Consider the following 20,640-nt stretch of genomic DNA (forward strand, 5'->3'; position numbering starts at 1 on the left):
ATTTCCTAGTCATCACCTGCCCTGTTTACTAAATGCCTCACAGCTGCTACTGCCTTTCCCACTTACAAGATGGGCCCTGAACTGTCAGGTTGTATGTAATAATGTGGGGAGTTTGGTTTCCATGGAGACAGAGGGGCAGGAAAGCTGTCTCAGAGCCTACCTGGCTCAGTGTGGATGCAGAGCTGGTAGGAGGAGGCAGGTGCTGCTTATTTGTCTCCTGCTGTGGGCGGCAAATAACCCACTTCTGAATTAACTGTGGTGGATGTTGACAGAACAAACCTGTGACCACAGAAAAAAGTACTGAGAGAAGTATGCAAAGGAAAAGGGACCGTGGCCATTTAAAACCAAGGTGTGGCAAGGGCCTAGGAGGTAAGCTTTGGGAGGTAAAGAGGGCTGTGAGTTTGAATGTTTGGAATTCCAGACAGACAAAATTCAAAACTTGGGTTTTTTTTTTAACGCTTTTAGTTTACGGAAGGAAAGCTATATAGGTTTGTCAGAAACAGAAGAGCTACAAGTGAAACTCGAAAAATTAGAATATCGTGGAAAAGTTCATTTATGTAAGCAATTGTTTTCATTAGCTACTGGAGTTTAATATATGAGATAGACTCATGACATGCAAAGCGAGATATGTCAAGCCTTTGTTTGTTATAATTGTGATGATTATGGCGTACAGCTGATGAAAACCCCAAAGTTGAGATTGTGAATTTGGGGTTCTCATCAGCTGTACACCATAATTATCACAATTATAACAAATAAAGGCTTGACATATCTCGCTTTGCATGTCATGAGTCTATCTCATATTAGTTTCACCTTTTAAGTTGAATTACTGAAAGAAATGAACCTTTCCACGATATTCTAATTTTTCGAGTTTCAACTGTACTTCTTACCTCGTGGCCGCAAGAGGTAACCAATTCCCTCATGTTTGCTCTTCACTGGTTGGCTGATACCCAGATTATTTCGGTCTGACACAGATTTACAAACTAGGCCATCAAATGAGATACAAAATGTTGATGCCGCTGCTTCGGTCATTATTTCAGGCTTTATAGCTAATCGTAACAAGAGTACTATATCAATACATGTAACTAACGACTGTGAAATGAATGCAGATAACTTTCAACTTCCGTTTATTTTAGTTATGTGACCGCAGCTTTGCATGTGTGATGGTGGGAAATAAATAAATGAAGAGTGGAGAAACCCACTCTCCATTTCTCTATCTCTCTCCCCCCCCCCGCCCCACCATCTTGCAGAGCTGCAATCGGAAGCTTACCTAGTTTTGGAAAGGTAGCACCATGGCCTTGGGACCCTCTCAAGAGCCCTCATGCCTCCTTCACAAAGCCAGGCAAGCAGCAGGGGTCAGGGAGTAGCCCTGGGGCTTCCTGGCTTTGCATAATTTTGCTTATACATGCAATAACTCCCACCTGTATATATCTACGTGCCTATCTTGGGTTGTGTATCGCTAAGTTAGATCCATTGAAATGAAAGAACCTTAGTTATGTTCGTTAACTTCAATGGGTAGAGAAATTTGATTCTGTTCTGGGGTGTCTTTATTTCATAAAATTTATACACCACTTGGATCGTTAAAAAAAAAAAGGTCCCAAAGTGCATCTGTGGAGTTTTGCTACATGCCTCAAGCCTTCCAGAGGGGAAATAAATATAGTTCTTTCTGTTTTTCCCTTTCTTCCTTGTTTTCAAGTCGGGTTTTAGCCAGACAGAGTTTACAGTGATCTAGTACAAAAGAGATGTGTAGTGTTAGCAAAAGTATGCAAATGAATGGATACGTTTATCTTACTATACAATGTGTTCTTGTAAGGGGAAAAAATGGCCATGCTGAAGTTTGTGTGGCTGCCAGTTAGGCTGCAATGACCACCTGGCTGCCTATTTGCATGCGCACACAACAGAGTAAGGTAAGGCAAGTAACTGGGTGGGTCAGATTTCTGGACAAAATGTAGCAGAGAGTTGTGGTAGTGGAGTCAATGAGATGTGGGGTTGGGTTGGCAGAGTTAGCGAGCAACGTGAGGAGCGGAAGCCTGTAGTAATAAATATATTTATTTAAGCATGTGGAGGGTTCTAGATTTGTTTTGAAGTTTGCAAAGTCACAGAAGACATCAAATCAACACAACTCCCGGAGCTTACTTACAATACTCGACAACTCATTTTGATCTTACGGTTTTGCGCAACGTATATATACACAAACTGGAAAGAGAAATTTGTTCTACAACACGGAACGAATTTAGCCTCTGCTACCAAAAGCACACAGTGCTTAATATGATCTACTCTTAGGAAGATTAAACAACACTGATGTGAAGATCATAAGTGATTTACAAACCATTCTTCAAAGAAATGAATCAATATGAAATCTGTTCAGTATTACAAAGCCAGAGGCTTAACATTTTCACCAAAAATGCAAGTTGCAAGTGTTTAAGTACATTTTGAGAGGAATAGGGTACTGCAGTGATTACTTTGAGATAGTCGCAATTACTCTTCCTAAAAAAGAATATGGCCTAGGCTCTGCATATGTTGCGACTCCATGTGAGTGCAAGTAGTGCAAAAAGGGGCACTGATGGGATAATTCAGCAGTATGAGAACCTCAGCTTTTTCAAAGTAATAATAATAAAAATAAAGAGTAGGTTACTAATCCTTATGGCTGTGAATGTATGTTTGAAATTATGCAGGTGATGTCTCGTGAGATTTCAGCAGTTACCGGGGCAGTTTAATAAGATTTCCATTGGCTAGTGATACGGCAGCAGTGCCTTGCGCAACTCTTTGGCTTTCTAAATGGCGGGCAAAACCAGAAAAAAAGTATGCAGTACAGTGCAAATCACAGAACTATGCAAATTTGCTTAGGTGGCAGGCTTTTCCTTTTCTTGGCACAGAATGTGGAGCATATGCACTGCTCTGAAGATGGCTGAATGCAGTGCTCTGAATTCTACCACATAGGATATTCTAAGGCATCCTATTCAAAACTACTACAACATAACCATCCTGGCAGTAATGACCTATCAAATCCCATGGCATTCTGGGTCAGCTATAGGCAGTGGAAGTGATGCGCTTGAGCAGAGTTAACACAAATGGCTCTTCCCAGCATGTTCATTGTCAGATGGCAACCCCAACATCCGTCTGCCATATTTTTGTGAGCCAATGTAATTGTTGCCTCTGGACCATTTCGCACAGAGGGAACTGTGTAAATGTGGAAAATACATCTGCAAACAACTTTGGTTGCTAAGGAGACAAGATTGAAAGTAGAGTCAATGGTAACTCCCCCCCCCCTTTATTTTTTACAATGGGATGTGTAACAAGGTCCTTTAACTGCAAAGCAAGTAAGTGGATTTAAAGAATACTGTGATGTTTCTGAAGGACTTTACATACCATTGCTTTCTGCAGTCCCAATGCAGGGCCTTATTTCTGTTAAATTAGCAGGATTGGCCGCACTGGAGACTGTATAGTTATCAATTGATACTGATTGATATAAGTAAAACTGAGCTGTCCACAGATCACAGGGCCCATTTTCATTACCAACTTAATACCGGCTTTATACCATTGGCACTACATGATTTCCCTGCAAATTTTAAGTGGGTGATATTATTGAGAATTACGTGTCAAATTCCCACTTCCCTCACAGAGCTAGTTCCCCAGGGCAAAAGAAGGGCTATTATTTTACAATTCTGTGTGATATACCCAATGTGATCTGATCTTAAAAAGCACACAAAACCAGTATTGTGTATACTGATCCTCACATCCAATTTGTGCCATTACCAAAGATGTTTATCAATAGGCATATGCTGCTGGTGGGACCTTGAGAGTGGAATATATGGGCTTATAACAGGTTACTCTCATAACTTGTGAGGTATCTTAAGCTTAGAAATGGCCTGAATCATAGTCACTCTTTGGCATTAGAGTTACTCTTTTAAAAAAAAAGTTTGGATATTGTATGGTTCTTCAGCAGGGGGATCCCATGCCAGGAAGTTCTGGCAGCACCCCAAGAAATTAGATTTATATCCTGATAATAGGGATGTGATAGTGACGGTCATCTTCAGTCAGAAGAAAGACTTCTGGCCAGTCCCTCTGATAAATGTCTGGGTAGCTTTCTTGGGAAACGGCTGAATTAAACTTGCACAACCTGTAAACGGTTATCCTGACTTCAAGAGAATGCCCAAGGAGAAACAGTTCGACCTGTTAAGCAGAAAAGGATGAAAATTACACACTAGCAAACCATAATAAATTGATCCAGTTACAGGTAGGTAGCAGTGTTGGTCTGCCATAGTCAAAACAAAATTTAAAAAAAAATATCCTTACAATAGCACCTTAGAGGCCAACTAAGTTTGTTATTGGTATGAGTTTTCGTGTGCATGCATGAAATTGAGTTTGTCGAGTGTGAACATGACATTGATTTGGAGTCATGTCAGCAATTAAAAGATGTAACTCAGACATTTAAAGGCAGTGAAGAAAAGTACCATATAAAAACAAGCGGGAATCCATGAATAGAAGTTTCATGATGAGTGATCCCAAGCCTTTTGTTTTTGTTTTGTTTTGTTCTATTTGTGACATGTAGGGTGGCATTCTATATCTGGAATATCTACTAAAACTCATGAAACTGACTGATATACCCCTGGAAATGTAAATCTGGTGTGAGGAAAAAAAAAACGTGTACAGTACATGAATGATAAGCATTTTAAGAAGGTTTGGTGAGATTCCAATAGGGTTGTAAATTGCTGTTTTATTGAAGTAGCTTTAACTGTCCCTGGACTTCATTTAAAAATGCTGCTATATTCTTTTATTTCCTTGCAAGGGATGATTTGAACTGTTAATTTATGGTTTTCTAACTCTGTTGGTAGCTTCTGTAAGCTTTCCTGAGGAAAAGATGGAGATATATGTTTCGGATAACTAACAGGAGTAGAATTCAATTTCTTAAGAAAGAAAATGAGCTCCGTCATTTTAGAAAATCCACGTGCCAAATAAGATAGGCTTGAAAGTGCATGGGAGATGTCTTGTGAAATCTTGGATAAAATAAAAATGGCAAAATAAGTCTTCCACTGCTCAGGAGATGAAGCTTCAGGGCCCATGTATTTATTGTCCCTTCCTTGTGACTAGTAGAGATAGAAGAAGCAGAAGCACAATTCAGGTTGCCACTTGGGAAAAAAAATATTCTGATTTATTTTTTACTGCATACAGCTTGCCCTATTATTTGCCTTCTTGATGTAGACCAGGCATAGGCAAACTCGGCCCTCCAGATGTTTTGAGACTACAACTCCCATCATCCCAAGCTAACAGGACCAGTGGTCAGGGATGATGGGAATTGTAGTCCCAAAACATCTGGAGGGCTGAGTCTGCCTATGCCTGATGTAGACAAAGATGCATGAACCAAGTACTGCAGTATTTGAAGCTTTCATTTGAATGCTACAGAATCGTTGGATTTGGTTTTTCCAGCTCATATTTACCTGATCGAGGCCTCTTCTCTCCCCTATGGCGTTCAGATGATTCATCATGTAGCTCAGAGGGTCCAAGGAGGTATCGCGTACAAAAAGCTGGCTAAAAAAACTTGGGATGCACTCTTGCTTGTTGTTCAAGCATTCGTAGGCTTCTATTACTTGGTAGAGCATGATGAATTTTATGGCCTCGTACAGTTTGTGCTCCAAACTTTCGTCGGCAAAAAGGGCATTGCACAAGTTCCCTCTTTCATATTGGTCTTTAATACTACTGACTTCCATCCACTATAATGCACGGGACAACAAAAATTTAGCTTGAGGGGAAAAACAGTTAAATAGCAAGTAGCAGTTTTGTTTTTAGCTGAAGTATTTAATATTGTATATACTAGGAGTAAGGCACCAAGTGGCGGAGGAAGCCTCCTTGCTGCCCGGGGCGGCAGCACCTCCCTGGGGGGCGGGGTCACGACGTGCGTCGTGATGTCACGACTCACATCGAATGTACTGCGCATGCCCGGAATTTCCGGGCATGCGTAGTACACCCGGACCCAAAAAAGCTGCTGAAGGGGGGGGGGGAGGAGAGCTGACTGAAGCCCAAGGACAGCAGAATACCAAAATAAGAACATACTATTAAGGTGGCAAAAAAGTAAATAAATCCCAAAATGGCCCTGCGAGGACTGAGCATGATCAGTGGTCATGGAATGCCAACTGGCTGCAGAAATAAAGAAAAGAAAATTGTGGGGATAGGGAATGAAATGAAATACTGTGGAAAGGATGTGCTGATTGACAGGAACACTGTAAATATTTTGTACCTTGCAAGATTTTGTTACTGGCCCCACTCGCAGACAGATAATGGTGATTCACAGCTGTAAAAGGTAGCTTTAAACACCTGTGGTTCAGCCACTCAGCTCTGAGCCATTCACTGCTCTGAGTTGTTCTTAAAGGTGGGTTATCAAGCTTTAAAAACACACAGTACCCTTTGAGACAAGCCTTCATTTGATGCACTTAATCTCCCGCTTTTTAAAACCACATCGGTTCAATAAATTTGCACATCACTGAAAACTCAATGTGGTGCCTTTTTGAGATACTGTGGTTCTGTAAAAAGGTGTGAACGTTTTCTTCAGTAACTGTGAAGTAATAAGAATAACTCCACTCCCCATCCCATCAAAAAGTGTATTTCAATTCTGTTTTGCAGGCCTGTAATATTAAATGTACACTCTCCAATTAGATTACCCCCACTAATTAGTTGACTAGGGCTTCTGTTAACTGATGTACAGATTAAACTAATTGAATTTTCTGCCTCCTTGTGCCTCAGTTGTCTCCTTCCCATTTGCTCAGTGGTAGGACCTCAGTTTTGTAAGAAGACCCCAGGTTCAATCCCAATCACCTCGTTTGCGCTTGGAAAAAACCCTGTTTGATATCCTGGAGAGCTACGACTAGTCAGTGTAGACAATACTGGGTGGGTTACATAGACCAATGGGCTGATATGGTATATGGCAGCTTGCTATGCAAGGTTGTGGCCCTAATATTTCATCCATAGCACAGTTTACAGTGACAATGGGCACTCCATCCATCTTGCCCACTCACCTGACTTCTCAACGTTTCAATACATCTACGCAATTTTCCCAATGTATTGGAGCCCGTGTACTGTTCTGATCCAAAACTATATTGCTGGATCCAGTTGCAGCCTTGCGAATAAAGAAGTTTCTCCGGGAGCTGAAAGAGAAGAGAGTATAACCAGTGGAGGAGTTCAGTGGGAATTTTAGGATTTCAGTCTGAACGAAAGCATGGTGCATTGGGTACAGTGTCAGATTGGGACCTGGGAGACCCGGGGTTGAAATCCCAACTCGGTAATAAGGCTCACTACAGTGGTACCTTTGGTTACGTACTCAATTTGTTCTGGAGGTCCGTTCTAAACCTGAAACTGTTCCTAACCTGAAGCACCACTTTAGCCAATGGGACCGCCCGCTGCCGCTGCGCCGCCAGAACACGATTTCTGTTCTTATCCTGAAGCAAAGTTCTTAACCTGAAGCGTTATTTCTGGGTTAGTGGAGTATGTAACCTGAAGCGTATGTAACCTGAGGTACTACTGTAGCTGATTTCAGCCTGACCTACCTCACAGGATTGTTGTGAGGATAAAACGGAAAGGGGAAGAACTATGTAAACCACACACACACACACACACACACACACATATATGCACCATCCATCTGACTGGGTTTCCTCAGCCACTATGTGGGGCTCCCAACAGAATATTAAAAACACAATAAAACATCCAACTTTTAAAACTTCCCTAAACAGGGATGCCTTCAGATGTCTTCTAAAAGTCGGAGAGTTGTTTATTTCCTTGACATCTGATGGGAAGGCATTCCACAGGGCGGATGCCACTACCAAGAAGGCCATCTGCCTGGATCCCTGTAACCTCACTTCTCGCAGTGAGGGAACCGCCAGAAGGCCCTCGGAGCTAGACCTTAGTGTCCAGGCTGAATGACGGGGGTATACCTTCAGGTATACTTGAGCCGAGGCCGTTTAGGGCTTTAGAGGTCAGCACCAACACTTTGAATTGTGCTTGTAAATGTACTAATACACTAGAAAATAATTGACTTTGCATATAATCATTTGTTTCAGGATGTACCTTTAGGACATCTGTTGCCTTTGTCCATGACGGAAGAGGAATACCTTGGCTGAAAATCTGGAACAACACAGCTCTCAGCACACAGTAGTTATCTCCCCTGACCTGCCGTACATATTTCACATGGTGTCTCCAAAACAAGTCTTCATAAGCCTTAAAAGAAAAAGAGAGAAAATACCAAATCAACAAGGAATGGTATTTCCTGAATTTTGGATGGGGACGAACGATTGGCAGGAGCAGTTGATCGAGGACCATTCTAAAGGGGAACACCACAAGCAGCTCTACCCTGAGGTAAGGTCAGGGGCTAAATTTTGGGTATCAGCAAGAGCAGCCAAATGGGTGGCAGTCAGAGCTGACCACTGGAACACAACCCACAGGGGGAAATTCCTCCAATTCTATTCTCAATTAAGCAAGTGGGAGCTGTGCAGCATCACAGTTGTTGTCTCACACAAGACCACCACATTTTCGGTGCATCTTGCGAAGGAGGGCTTCCCGATGGATTGTGCACCATGTTAATTAGTAGGGGAAAAAATTAAAATTTTATTATTAACTGAATTGATTGCTTGAATCTTCCTCCGGTATGTGCAGAATTTTAGCTTTGTGCTTGTATATGTTTGTTTTTGGCAAGGAGGAGGCAGGTGTAGTGGTGGCAGAAGAGGTAGGGGCACAGAATTTCCTGCCTTTCCTGCGCTGGCCCATTTTCAAAACTGAAAGCCAACGGATATGTATGTATCAAATATGTGCATCATCACATCAAGAAGCTCATGCCAGCAGCTGGAAATATGGGCGAGTGGGAGTTAATAGATAATAAAGTATTTTAGCTCAGTATCTATTTTGTGATAAAGCACACCTTATCAAATTTTCTAATACCCGAATGGCCAAGATTCCAGACACTGAGAACGTTTCATTTTCCTTCTCCTGTGTTCTGTCTCTTTCACTGCAATGCGATAAATGGGAACTAACCATTAGACAGCTGTGTTCACCTTGGGGATACCAATTATTCAGGGTCTGAATAAAGTACAGTGGTACCTTGGTTCTCAAACTTAATCCATTTTGGAAGTCCGCTCCAAAACCAAAGCATTCCAAAACCAAGGCGCGCTTTCCCATAGAAAGTAATGCAAAACGGATTAATCTGTTCCAGACTTTTTTTAAAAAAACAACAACCCTAAAATAGCAATTTAACATGAATTTTACTATCTAACAAGACCATTGATCCATAAAATGAAAACAATAATGTACTGTACAATAAAATAAATAAGACAGTATTGTAGATGATTAAAAAATTATTATTATTATTATTATTCTTACCTGCACTGATGATAGTCATTGTTTGGATGGGGGGCGCTTTTACCCATTTCCGCAGTCACACAACCAAATCAATCAGTAGCTGAACTGGGTCCCACACAGTCACAAAAAACAAATTAACCAAAAAAACCTCCCAAACAAAAATGTAAAATAAATAGCAAAAACAAAAAAGCCAAACTTAATCTGTTCCGGAAGTCCGTTTGATTTCCAAAAAGTTTGAATTGTATGTTCAGCTTCCCAAAAGCATTCGAAAACCGGAACACTTAGTTCCGGGTTTTTGGTGTTTGAGAACCAAAGTACCACTGTAGCACCCTGAAGTCTAATTTTAATGCATCCTAGCCTTGGGCAACAAACCTCTTTACATGCTACAAGTGAAGCCGGCAGGCAGCCAGCAAGGCAAGGTCATAAACCAATGGAAAGCCAGCTAGTAACAACAAGAGCAAAAATCACATGTTTTGGAAGCTTTTAAAGTTGGAGTTTGGCTTTATTTATTATAAACCCATATATGTACTACTAAGGGATGCGGGTGGCGCTGTGGGTTAAATCACAGAGCATAGGGCTTGCTGATTAGAAGGTTGGCGGTTCGAATCCCCGCGACAGGGTGAGCTCCCGTTGCTCGGTCCCAGCTCCTGCCCACCTAGCAGTTCGAAAGCACATCAAAAATGCAAGTAGATAAATAGGTACTGTACTGCTCTGGTGGGAAGGTAAATGGCATTTCTGTGCACTGCTCTGGTTCACCAGAAGTGGCTTAGCCATGCTGGCCACATGACCCGGAAGGCATGAGTCGGAGACTTGTTCTTTTAAAACTAAGCCATCGATTACAATTGCATCTGAACCACACTCACTGTGTCCTGAATATGCACGCCAACTTTGTGATATTTCAAATTTTAAGGCAGATACTGCATTGCAGTATATTACCCTAAGGACCGCCTCCCCATGTATGAACTGATCCAGACCCAGCGATCATAATCTGAGGCCCTTCTTTGTGTGCCTCCTCCATGAGAAGTCTGTAGGGTGGCAACATGAGACTGGGCCTTTTCTGTGGTGGCTCCCCTCTTGTGGAATGCTCTCCCCAGGGAGGCTCACCTGGTGTCTTTGTTACATATCTTAAGGCACCAGTTGAAAATGTTTCCTCTTCTCCCAGAGCTTTGGCTAATTAAACAACCTGTGGCCTTTTAAACTGGGGGTTATTGCTTCATTTCTTAAGTATATACGGAAAACTTAATAAATAGATAATAATTTCCTCCCTGCTTTGAAAATGGCACATGCTGAAATTTTAATTTGCAACAGGGAATTGTGTTCTCTATGCAGGTGCCCAAGCTCATCTTGATATCTCGGGCATTTAGAAGAGATTCTGTGTTAAAAATACAGTGGTACCTCTGGTTACGAACGGGATCCGTTCCGGAGCCCTGTTCGTAACCTGTGACATCCATATTATGAAGAGCTGTGTCTGCGCATCTGTGCGACACGATTTGGCACTTTTGCGCATGCGTGTGATGTCACCGCTTGCTTCTGCGCATGCGCGATGTGGCGAACCCGGAAGTAACCCGTTCCGTTATTTCCGGGTCGCCGTGGTGCGTATCCTGAACGTACACATCCCACAGCGTACATAACACAAGGTATGACTGTATACAAAACCGAAGGCCAAACAAAGAAGCTGAACTTTGCTCGGCCATCAATGCAGTGTGTCCATTTCTGTATTAGTAGCTCACCCCTCTCATTCTTAGTCTTACCTTTCTCATGTGTTTGGCCTGCTCTGTTTCTTCTTTCCATTCTTCTGCACAGTAGCCAAGCAAATCAGCTTCAGCCGAAACACCTTGGTTATCTAAGTATAAGTGCAGGTATCAGTTAATAAAATGAATCTGTTTTAATATTATATGAATATTTCCCCCCCAAAAAACAACATTAACACAGTACTGCATATATTACTTGTGAATTTTCTCTGCAGGTATCTGCTCCACCTGAAAGCCAAACAGCAAGAACAGTAGTCAGAGAGTCTGCATCAGGTAAGCACTGTTTAATAATAATAATAATAATTTATACTGTTGGAAGCTGGTGAGCAGGAGGTTTGTGAATGACCGAAGGAAGTACTTCATCGTGTTACACAAAACAAATATAGTTCGCTACCACAAGATATGGTAAATGGCCGCTAGCTTAGATGGCCCTGCAGAAAGGATTAGGAAAAATTACAAGCGCTACACAGAAGTATTTGCCCTGATGGCAAAATGGAGTCTCCATGTGGAATTTCCTGCTGCTGCTATTCAGGCTGTCCAATGCTCTCTATTTCAAATGTCCAGTTTGTGAGGACCATTTTTTATGTACCCCAAATGGCAGCAGCGGCTCACTAGAGGTTGGGGCGGGGGGAATTTTGATATTTGCAGAAGTACTGTACTTTTCCATGTGTAAGACTAGGTTTTTTTCTTTAAAAATTATGCTAAAAAGTGGGGGTTGGGTAGTGCAGAGGGTGGACGTTCCATTGGTTGCTGCTGTGGCTGTCAGCGGCTATTGGGCGTGTTATTGGTTGATGCGTCAATGGCTAGTGTTGGTTTGCTGATGCTGCGGCAATTGGGCGGGCGATTTGATAGCTTCTCCCGGTGGAGGGACAGACGAGAGGCAGATTTTGCGACGCATGCGGGTGAGCGGTTTTTGGCAATTCCCCCTAAAAGAAGCTCAACAACCCTGAGTAATCCCCCCAAAAAAGCTCAACAAGACTGTGCCACCTCCCCCCCACTTTCTTAAATTTTAGTCCCCCAAAATAGTCTTATACATGGGGGCATCTAATACACGGAAAACTACGGCATTTTAAAAATGGAGGGAAAGGCGAGAGGGAAATCAAATGGAGCGGAGTAGCTGGACTGCTGAACAGCATCAATCCACACTACAATGTTGGTCCGTCTTGTACTTCTGAATACCAAACCTTGGAAGCTTCCAGAGATACCTGGTTCACTGCTCTTAGACTAGATGGACACATGATCTGTTTTAGCAAGGCTGTTACTTGGTTCTAATGCTGGGCTGGAAAAACCTACTTATGCAGCCCTCCGCGTCATCTGAATCTCTGGACACTGCACACCCAACTTCTAGCTTTCCAGACTGCTCCAATTGGTAATTGTCTCCTCTTTGTGTGTGTGTGTGTGTGTTTGTATGTGCATGTAGGGGACAGCTGCATTGCATGGGGTTGTCTAGATCAGGGATGTCAACTTCCAAGAGCCTGCGATCTCCCACTAAAAAAAAACAGGCAGTGATCTACCCATTGTATTGACCAAAGCTGTTGAGTATTTTGGGGGGGGACGGCAATCAATCAGGATCACCCGATCAACCGCAATCGACCAGGGATGCCCTGCGATCGACTGGTAGATCGCGATCGACCTGTTGGACATCCCTGGTCTGAATGATATTCGGGGTCCCTTCCAACTCTACAATTCCATGGTTCTATGTATGTGCACACATGAGAGATAGAAAAGGGACAGGGTGGGATGACACAGAGACAAACTATGCAATCCTGCAAACTCTGCCCACCATAATATCTGGCCGCACTGACAGTTGATTGTGCTTTCCCTCCCAACCCATTGACTTTAACCATGGGCCAGTGGCACTTCAGAGGAAGAATTACCCCATAAAACCTACCATTTTAGCAAATGAGCAATATATGTATAGAGTTGCCTGCAACACCACAGAGCAGTAGCAAGAAGAGTCATGGTTAATGCAAACTGTCCCTTTATAGCTTGCAACATGTAGGGGTGATTGACAGCTCTGATCTAAGAAGATACATCATTCTATCCTAAAAACAGGAAAAAAGAGAGAATTATTAACTTTCATTGTTTTTATATATCGCCAAAGTAATTCTTCTTAAATGTTAGGTTTATTAATTTCTCAACACTACAGTGGCACCTTGTTTTGAGTCCGGGATCCGTTCCAGAGCCCCGGACACTCGACAAAATGCCACTCTGCACACACACGCGGAGAAATTTAGTGTTTCTGCGCATGCACGAGAGGCAAACGCGGAAGTAACCCGTTCCGGTACTTCCGGGTTTGCTGCGGACGTTCGCTGAAATGGACGGTCGACGGGGCGGACGTTCACGGAGGTATTACTGTATTATCAATGTGACGATACAACCATTCCAGAGTCCCCTGCCATACAACAGCTTACCCTCACTTCTTCCTAGAATGCACACAGCAACAGACCCCCCCGCCCCACCCCACCATATTAATGACCCATTCATAACTAATGAAACATCAGGCAGTCAGGAAAACAGAACTGACTGGACTTCAGTGTCCGGGCTGAACCATGGGGGTGGAGATGCTCCTTCAGGTATACTGGGCCAAGGCCATTTAGGGCTTTAAAGGTCAACACCAACACTTTGAATTGTGCTCGGAAACGTACTGGGAGCCAATGCAGATCTCTCAGGACCGGTGTTATGTGGTCCCGGCGGCCACTCCCAGTCACCATTCTAGCTGCCGCATTCTGGATTAATTGCAGTCAGGAAAACAGAAGCAGTGTTTACAGATCAGGGACCCTGTTCAGATTTTCCCAGTCCCCATTTTTTTTTTTAAAAAAAAGAAAAATGGTGCAAAGGAAATCTTTCCTGTGGCAGTTCATGCCATTTTTGTAAACAAAAAGTGAAAAAGAAGCCTGTATTTGCAACTGAGAAGTCACAAAACTGGAAAAAGTCAACCAGCCAAAAGACTGACCACAAGGTTGAGAAACGGCATGCAACAGGGGAACGGTCTCTCTCAGAGGGTGGTGGACTCTCCTTCCTTGGTGGTTTTAAAGCAGTGATTGGATGGCCATCTGTTATGGATGCTTTAGTGGAGATTCTTGTATTGCAGGGGGTTGCACTTTGATGACGTTTGGGTTCCCCTCCAATCCTACAGTTCTGATTCTATGAACCGTTCTGTGATGAAGGCAGCAAGCTTAGTGTCAGCCACTTTTTGGAAAAGGACTTCCTTAGCTCTGCTTTTCTCAGATCTCACATATTAGGTCTCCCCATGACCACCACCAGGCATTTCAGCTGAAAGGTCAAATTGGAGACAGTTGCTAGTGTGGAAAGTTTAAAGGCTGCAAGAAGCTTGTTTGGTTGCTTCCCCTGCCTCCCATCACTTCCAGGTAACTCAAAATCAGAAAGGAAGCTCAACATCATCTCCAAACATTTCATTCTAGCCCCTCGTCCTTCCATTTCCTGAGAAATGACCTCCGACTTTAAGACAGGCACCCTAAAACAAACCGATGGGTTACTTTAAATTACCATGGTTCCCCTCAGTCAGGTTACTTCGCTGCTGGCATCAGTGCAGAAGGCCAGTTTGTACGTGATAGAATAAGAAAAAAAAATGTACATTTACCTCTGTATTGATGGATGCAAACACCTGTCCTGATTGCTAATGTTCCAAAAAGCAGTATCATTGATAGCTGTCTGCTTATAAAACAGTTGTCTAAATATAGGGTGACAAAAGCACGCCTTGCAAAAAGAAGCCTTACAGCTTCTTTATGCAAAGTTCTGCCATTGGTTCATCTAGCTCGTTACACGGATGGACCACAGCTCTCTAGGGTTTCAGACATTTGCATGCAAGGCATGTGCTCTTCCAAAGAGAGATGGCATTTCCCTTGCCTCATTAAGTTGGCAAAGGCAGAAGTAAATCAGTCAAATCAGGGCCTCTTTATTGATGCAGTTCTGGTGCATTAATGGTTGACTCATACTGGACTGTCCACACATCCATTCTGCTTTATTAGTTGTTCTGCGACGCTTCCCCAATGTTACCCCTTGATTTCTGTCTGGATGGGGGTGCTCTTTCACTGTAGAGCAATGAAAGCAGGACAAAACTAAGCAAAACACCAGAACGTTTGTCGTATGAAAAGTCCCCAGGGTTTCAGTAGGGCATGCACTGATTGGAAATGAAGTAGTATGTCTGTCCTGAAATTTTTGAAGGCTCAAACTGCAGGATCATGTATGTTGTTGTTGTTGTTGTTGTTGTTCAGTCGTTCAGTCGTGTCCGACTCTTTGTGACCCCATGGACCAGAGCACGCCAGGCATGCCTGTCCTTCACTGCCTCTCACAGTTTGGCCAAACTCATGTTAGTAGCTTCGAGAACACTGTCCAACCATCTCATCCTCTGTCGCCCCCTTCTCCTTGTGCCCTCCATCTTTCCCAACATCAGGGTCTTTTCTAGGGAGTCTTCTCTTCTCATGAGGTGGCCAAAGTACTGGAGCCTCAACTTCAGGATCTGTCCTTCTAGTGAGCACTCAGGGCTGATTTCTTTGAGAATGGATAGGTTTGATCTTCTTGCAGTCCATGGGACTCTCAAGAGTCTCCTCCAGCACCATAATTCAAAAGCATCAATTCTTCGGCGTGACTCCAATATCATCATGAACACAAATCATCATGAGTGTAGAATAGAAAGGATGTCTGGGGAGTCCCTAAATTTCAAACTGTGTAGAGGTTGATCAATCAGATTAAAAATATATGCATTGCATTTCAGGCTTTCAGAAGAGGTCTTATCTTTGAGCTGTGGTGGGGAATGGGGCACCAACTTGAAAAAAATATTAGTACATAGTTGATCACAAGACATGGTGTGTACACACACCATTTGAACATCAGTGCCTATCAACCTTGGGGGGGGGTCGCAGCCCCCTCAAATATTTTATTGGGGGTGGGTGAAGAAACCATGGCCCCTAGGAGTTGGTTCCTATGGGGGGGACCTGTGGCCCTCCATATGCTGTTGGACTCCAACTCCTATCAGCCCCGACTAACACGGTCAATAGCTAAGTATTATAGGGGCTGTTGTCCAATCACAATGGGAGTGCCACAGGTTCCCGATCCCTGTCTTTGAGGGAAATGCACAGGACTGAGCTGCTTTAGGTACACCTGTCAGAAAGGGAGTGGTCTAGAAAGCCTGGACTTTGGATTCTGATATTTCAGAAGGGAGAAACAGAAACTACAAAAGCCTGCCTATTTTGACTGAGCATTTGCATGCCATACCCAAGCTCACTTCTTTTCTTTAAAGGCTTCTATAAGATGTCCACTAAAATCTGTTAAAAATCCTGCAGCTGTTTCATATTAGGGGCTCGGTATCCCCACACTTCTTGCCCTTGAAGCTGATTTTCTACCCCAGCACTCAAACTTGCAATATTCCTCAGCTCTTCTGCAATTGCATGGGCTGATCCTATGTGGAATGTCCCTGTGCCAGAAGCATCTATGAACGTTTATTGCGTAGGACACGCAGAGACAGTGTGGTTTCCTCCAGATGTTGTCAACTGCAACATGGTCAATTGTCAGGGATGGTGGGAGTTAATACCCCAACACAATGGCTACCCCTGGGTATAATGCAGCTACATCCTCATTCACAATAAGCCTGAAACATATGCACATTCAACTTGTGTGCATTCAGCTTTACACGCATGGCAATTAAAACACAAAAATATTAAGGGGCAAGGTTCCGTGAGAAATGACATTGGCAATCCCACCTGCCATTGAACCCAATAGGTTTTGACTATACACACTTTTGGCTTAAGGCGCAATCCCTGGAATGTAACTCCTACATAAGTTGCGGGCTTATTGTATACTAATAGCGAACTCACTTATCCAAGTCTGGGTCCTTATGTAGTCAAAATCCTACTAGCCACACACAAGAGAGAAGTATCAGGCAGGTTTGGGGGAACCTTCAAGGTTTCAGGCATATAAAAAACTTTGATGGACAAAGTACCCTAAGAGGGGGACTCCAAACCAAACCAATGAGGGCTGAGCATGAGTGTGCCATGGAATGGTGGCTGACTTGACAGAGCGATAACATAAAACCAATGAGGGGCTAGTCTTGTTTTTCTGGTTGGTTGGCACTCTACCCCACTGTCATAAAGAGCTCTGAGCAAAACTTCGAGTTTTGAGGCTTACTGGGATGGATTCCAAAACGATAATCTAACAAGAGTGATGAATTTGAGCAAACAGCTTCCTAATACACAGCTCCTTCTCTCAGGCCAAATCAGATGCGATGTAGAATATATGTGAATCAGATATCCCACCTTTTTTTTAAAAAAAAAGGACTGACAACAACTGCATTGGGCCCCAATCGGGATTGGGAAGTGGGGGGAAGTGTTAACTCTCCCCTCTCAATTAAAACCACCCCGAAGCTGCTATTTACTTGTGGGCGGAAATATACTGTAACAAGTACCCATTCTGCTGCCAGCCATTGCTCTACTACACTACCCTGGGACTGTGAGTGCGCAAAAGAACGTAATAAGCAATTACAACCCACATTAGGATACCACAGACATTTGCAACCTCGATCACGCAACACACAAATAATGAAGCACACTGAGTGAGGATTATTCTCTAGCCACAATGCCTTTTTAGACTGCTTTTCTCTCTCACCCCTGCCTCAAGCCTGAACTTCTATTGTAAACAGGAGGAGGTGTAGTTCATTGCCGACTTAGAATCATAAGAGTTAGGAAAGACCCTGAGGGTCATCTAGTCCAAGCCCCTGCAATGCAGGAATATGCAGCTGTCCAATATGGGCACTGAACCTGCAACCTTGGGATTATCAGCACCAGGCTCTAACCAGCTGAGCCATCCAACTTTTATGAAAAGTAAGGATGTCTCTGGCCTTGTACTTCCTCCTTTTTTCCATTTTTGGCACATAACGCCTAGTCCCAAACGCTGAGTCTACAAGCAAATGTCCCCCCCCCATGCAATCTGATAAAATAAAAACCTAGCAACGCACCCACCCCTCTCCCCTTCCTTGTCCAAAACTCAACCACGCACCTATACACAAAGGCGACGCGTAAAAAGTCCCTGCCTGGAGCGCTTTTGCGCGTGGGCAAAAAGGCGCTTCCCGAGTTTTCCCAGCGCACACATCAGGTAGCAAAAAAGGGGGGACTTGGCTGGGAGTTGCCGAGGAAGTATGGAATCGGGGCCCTCAGCTGCATCTGCTTGTGGGAAAAGAGAAACCCTCCCGGGGAAGCTCAAGAGCTGGGCGCGCCAGACTGAGAAGGGAAGTGCAGAAAGAGAGAAGTAAGCGCTGCCTTCCGCTGTTCGCGTAATTGCGCGCAGCCCGCGCCCCTTCCTCACCCCGGGTCTCGCTCTCCAGGAAGCTCTCGGAGTCGAGCCGCTGACAGCGCACTGGTCTTCCTTACCGCCTCCGCAGCTGCTTGGGCCTCTTCTTGCCTGCGGCGCTCTCAGAGGGCGGGCGCGGGTGAGTGGAGGCGGCAGAAAGGAAGGGAGAAGGCGCGACACCGGCCTCACTCCGCCCGCTGCTGGCGGACACAAAAGCGACACCGGCCACGCCTCTGGAGGCTGGCGGCCCGGGCAGGGGAGACGCCCCGACCGCCAGAAAAGCCCTCGCGGAGTAACAGCCCACTTTCCCTTCTCCCTTTCTCTTGGTGCTGCTGGCATCATGTCGAAGCGCACTTGAGCGTTTTAAAGGCGAGGTTACAAGTAGCTGTAAGGGCAAGGAAGCGAGAAACAAGAGAGGAAAGGCTGCCTAGCAGTGTTTTGGAAGAAAGGTCTGTCTATATATGAGAAGGGAGGTATTCCACAATTTTTGTGAAGGCAGATCGTGCACTGCATCCAAATCATACTGCAACCACACCAGTCCCGCCTTCCGTTTTTTTTAATGTTCCGGTTTTTTTTAAAAAATGTTTGTGTTGGGTTTGACAGGCTGGTGGACACAGCATGCTGAGAAGCCTTTTTTTAAAAAAAGTCATGAGCCTAGGTTTTGTGAAATGCACTTCGTGGCACTATATTGACATCCACATTCTGAAAACGTTGTGCAAGATGAGAAAGAGGAGCCGATGAAGGGTGTTAGCAGTCAAATGTTATTTCGTTTGGACTGCAGCAGTTTCAGAATAAATGAACATAACAGCTCAAAGACTTCTAAAAACTCAGCCTGCCCCGCAGAAAAAGGCCTAGTAGATGAATTCTGGCCAACTGGTCACTAGAACAATTCATAGCCCTGGTCTGAAAAAAGTTTATATTAGAGTCTGCAGTTATAGCAGAAAGAGCCACTCTGAGCAGTATGCTTATGAGGGATCCCCAGGATTTGCTTTTTTGCAGGGTGGAGGAAGAAGTAAATACTCCAAATACATAATCAAACATGACTAGCATCAGATAACAGGTCTATCATTTCTGGTAGGTCTGGAGGCTAAGTAGTAGCCAAGCCTGACTTGAACACAGAGCAACACTGGAGTACAGTTCAGGACTGTTTTTGTGCACCTGTTTAGCTGGGGATAGTGGCGTAATAACACTTGAGTTGGATTGCAGCAATTACTGTACCAGGGAAGACCAAAAATGGCTATAAAACGAGTCAATAAGTTTCTTCTCTGGACAATGGGTGTGTCCTTCTCAACTTCTCTTTGTTCAAGTGATTAGTTGGCCAATTGCTTTCCTGACATCGTTCGTTACCATGATTTCATTCATTGGGTAAACACACTGACTTGGGGAAATAGGTTTAGTTTGTTACAAAATGAATAGGCATAATAGTTCTTTCATATTTTGCCAATTATTTTAGGTTCTACAATGGCAAGAGTTGCTTTCTAAAAAATATTTCATTAAGAAATCTGGGAATCCAGAGATGATAGCTAATCTAGGAGGGGCAGCTCCCCCCCCATGCGCATTGTACAGGCTGATAATTTAACAAACAAACAAAAAACAGCCCAAATAATTTTCATCAGTAAATAACTGCCAAACCTTTTGCTTAAGTAGTCCATAAAAAAGCAGCACAGAAGCAATGCAGAATGGCCTAAACTTCTTGGTTTTTGAATTGTGGAGATTTAAGAACAGCAGTCTCAGAGGTGGGAAATGTTATTTGAAATTGGCCTCTAGTTTATATGGCTGTAATATACATCTATATAGCTTGTGTTGCATTGAAACCTCCTATCTTCTCGGGAGGATTTGTATCTGGCTGGTAGCTATTGAAAATAGTGTTGCAAAAGTTGGACTCCACCCTCAACGTGTGGCAAGATGATTCCAGGCGCTCACCAAGGGTCTGTGTTGCTGTGAGAATCAAGACGTGGGAACTGTCGTGCCTTTAGAAATGTGTTTTAATTACACATATTTACACCTTTAGTCTCACAAAAGCATTTGACTGTGTCGACCACAGCAAACTATGGCAAGTTCTTAAAGAAATGGGAGTGCCGGATCACCTCATTTGTCTCCTGAGAAATCTCTATGTGGGACAAGAAGCTACAGTTAGAACTGGATATGGAACAACTGATTGGTTCAAAATTGGGAAAGGAGTACGACAAGGCTGTATATTGTCTCCCTGCTTATTTAACTTATATGCAGAATTCATCATGCGAAA

General features: G+C 43.6%; 1 protein-coding gene across 2 annotated transcripts; it reads right to left on the bottom strand.

Moving 5' to 3' along the window:
• Nucleotides 1-3,940: 3,940 nt before the first annotated feature.
• Nucleotides 3,941-18,608, bottom strand: OTULINL (OTU deubiquitinase with linear linkage specificity like). 2 transcript variants are annotated; one of them, XM_033154379.1, is made up of 8 exons: nt 18,476-18,608; nt 12,982-13,135; nt 11,287-11,318; nt 11,091-11,182; nt 8,056-8,205; nt 7,008-7,136; nt 5,436-5,708; nt 3,941-4,170 (listed from the first exon to the last, which is right to left on the bottom strand). In XM_033154379.1, the coding sequence occupies exons 2-8, from the start codon at nt 13,086-13,088 to the stop codon at nt 3,991-3,993; spliced, it is 963 nt and encodes a 320-aa protein (XP_033010270.1). In that variant the 5' UTR covers nt 13,089-13,135; nt 18,476-18,608; the 3' UTR covers nt 3,941-3,990. The 2 variants fall into 2 exon arrangements, with proteins under 2 accessions (XP_033010270.1, XP_033010271.1); XM_033154380.1 differs by lacking the exon at nt 18,476-18,608 and adding an exon at nt 18,411-18,429.
• Between the last annotated feature and the right edge of the window lie 2,032 nt (nt 18,609-20,640).

Source organism: Lacerta agilis, chromosome 7, assembly GCF_009819535.1.
Source record: "Lacerta agilis isolate rLacAgi1 chromosome 7, rLacAgi1.pri, whole genome shotgun sequence".
Lineage (NCBI taxonomy): Eukaryota > Metazoa > Chordata > Lepidosauria > Squamata > Lacertidae > Lacerta > Lacerta agilis.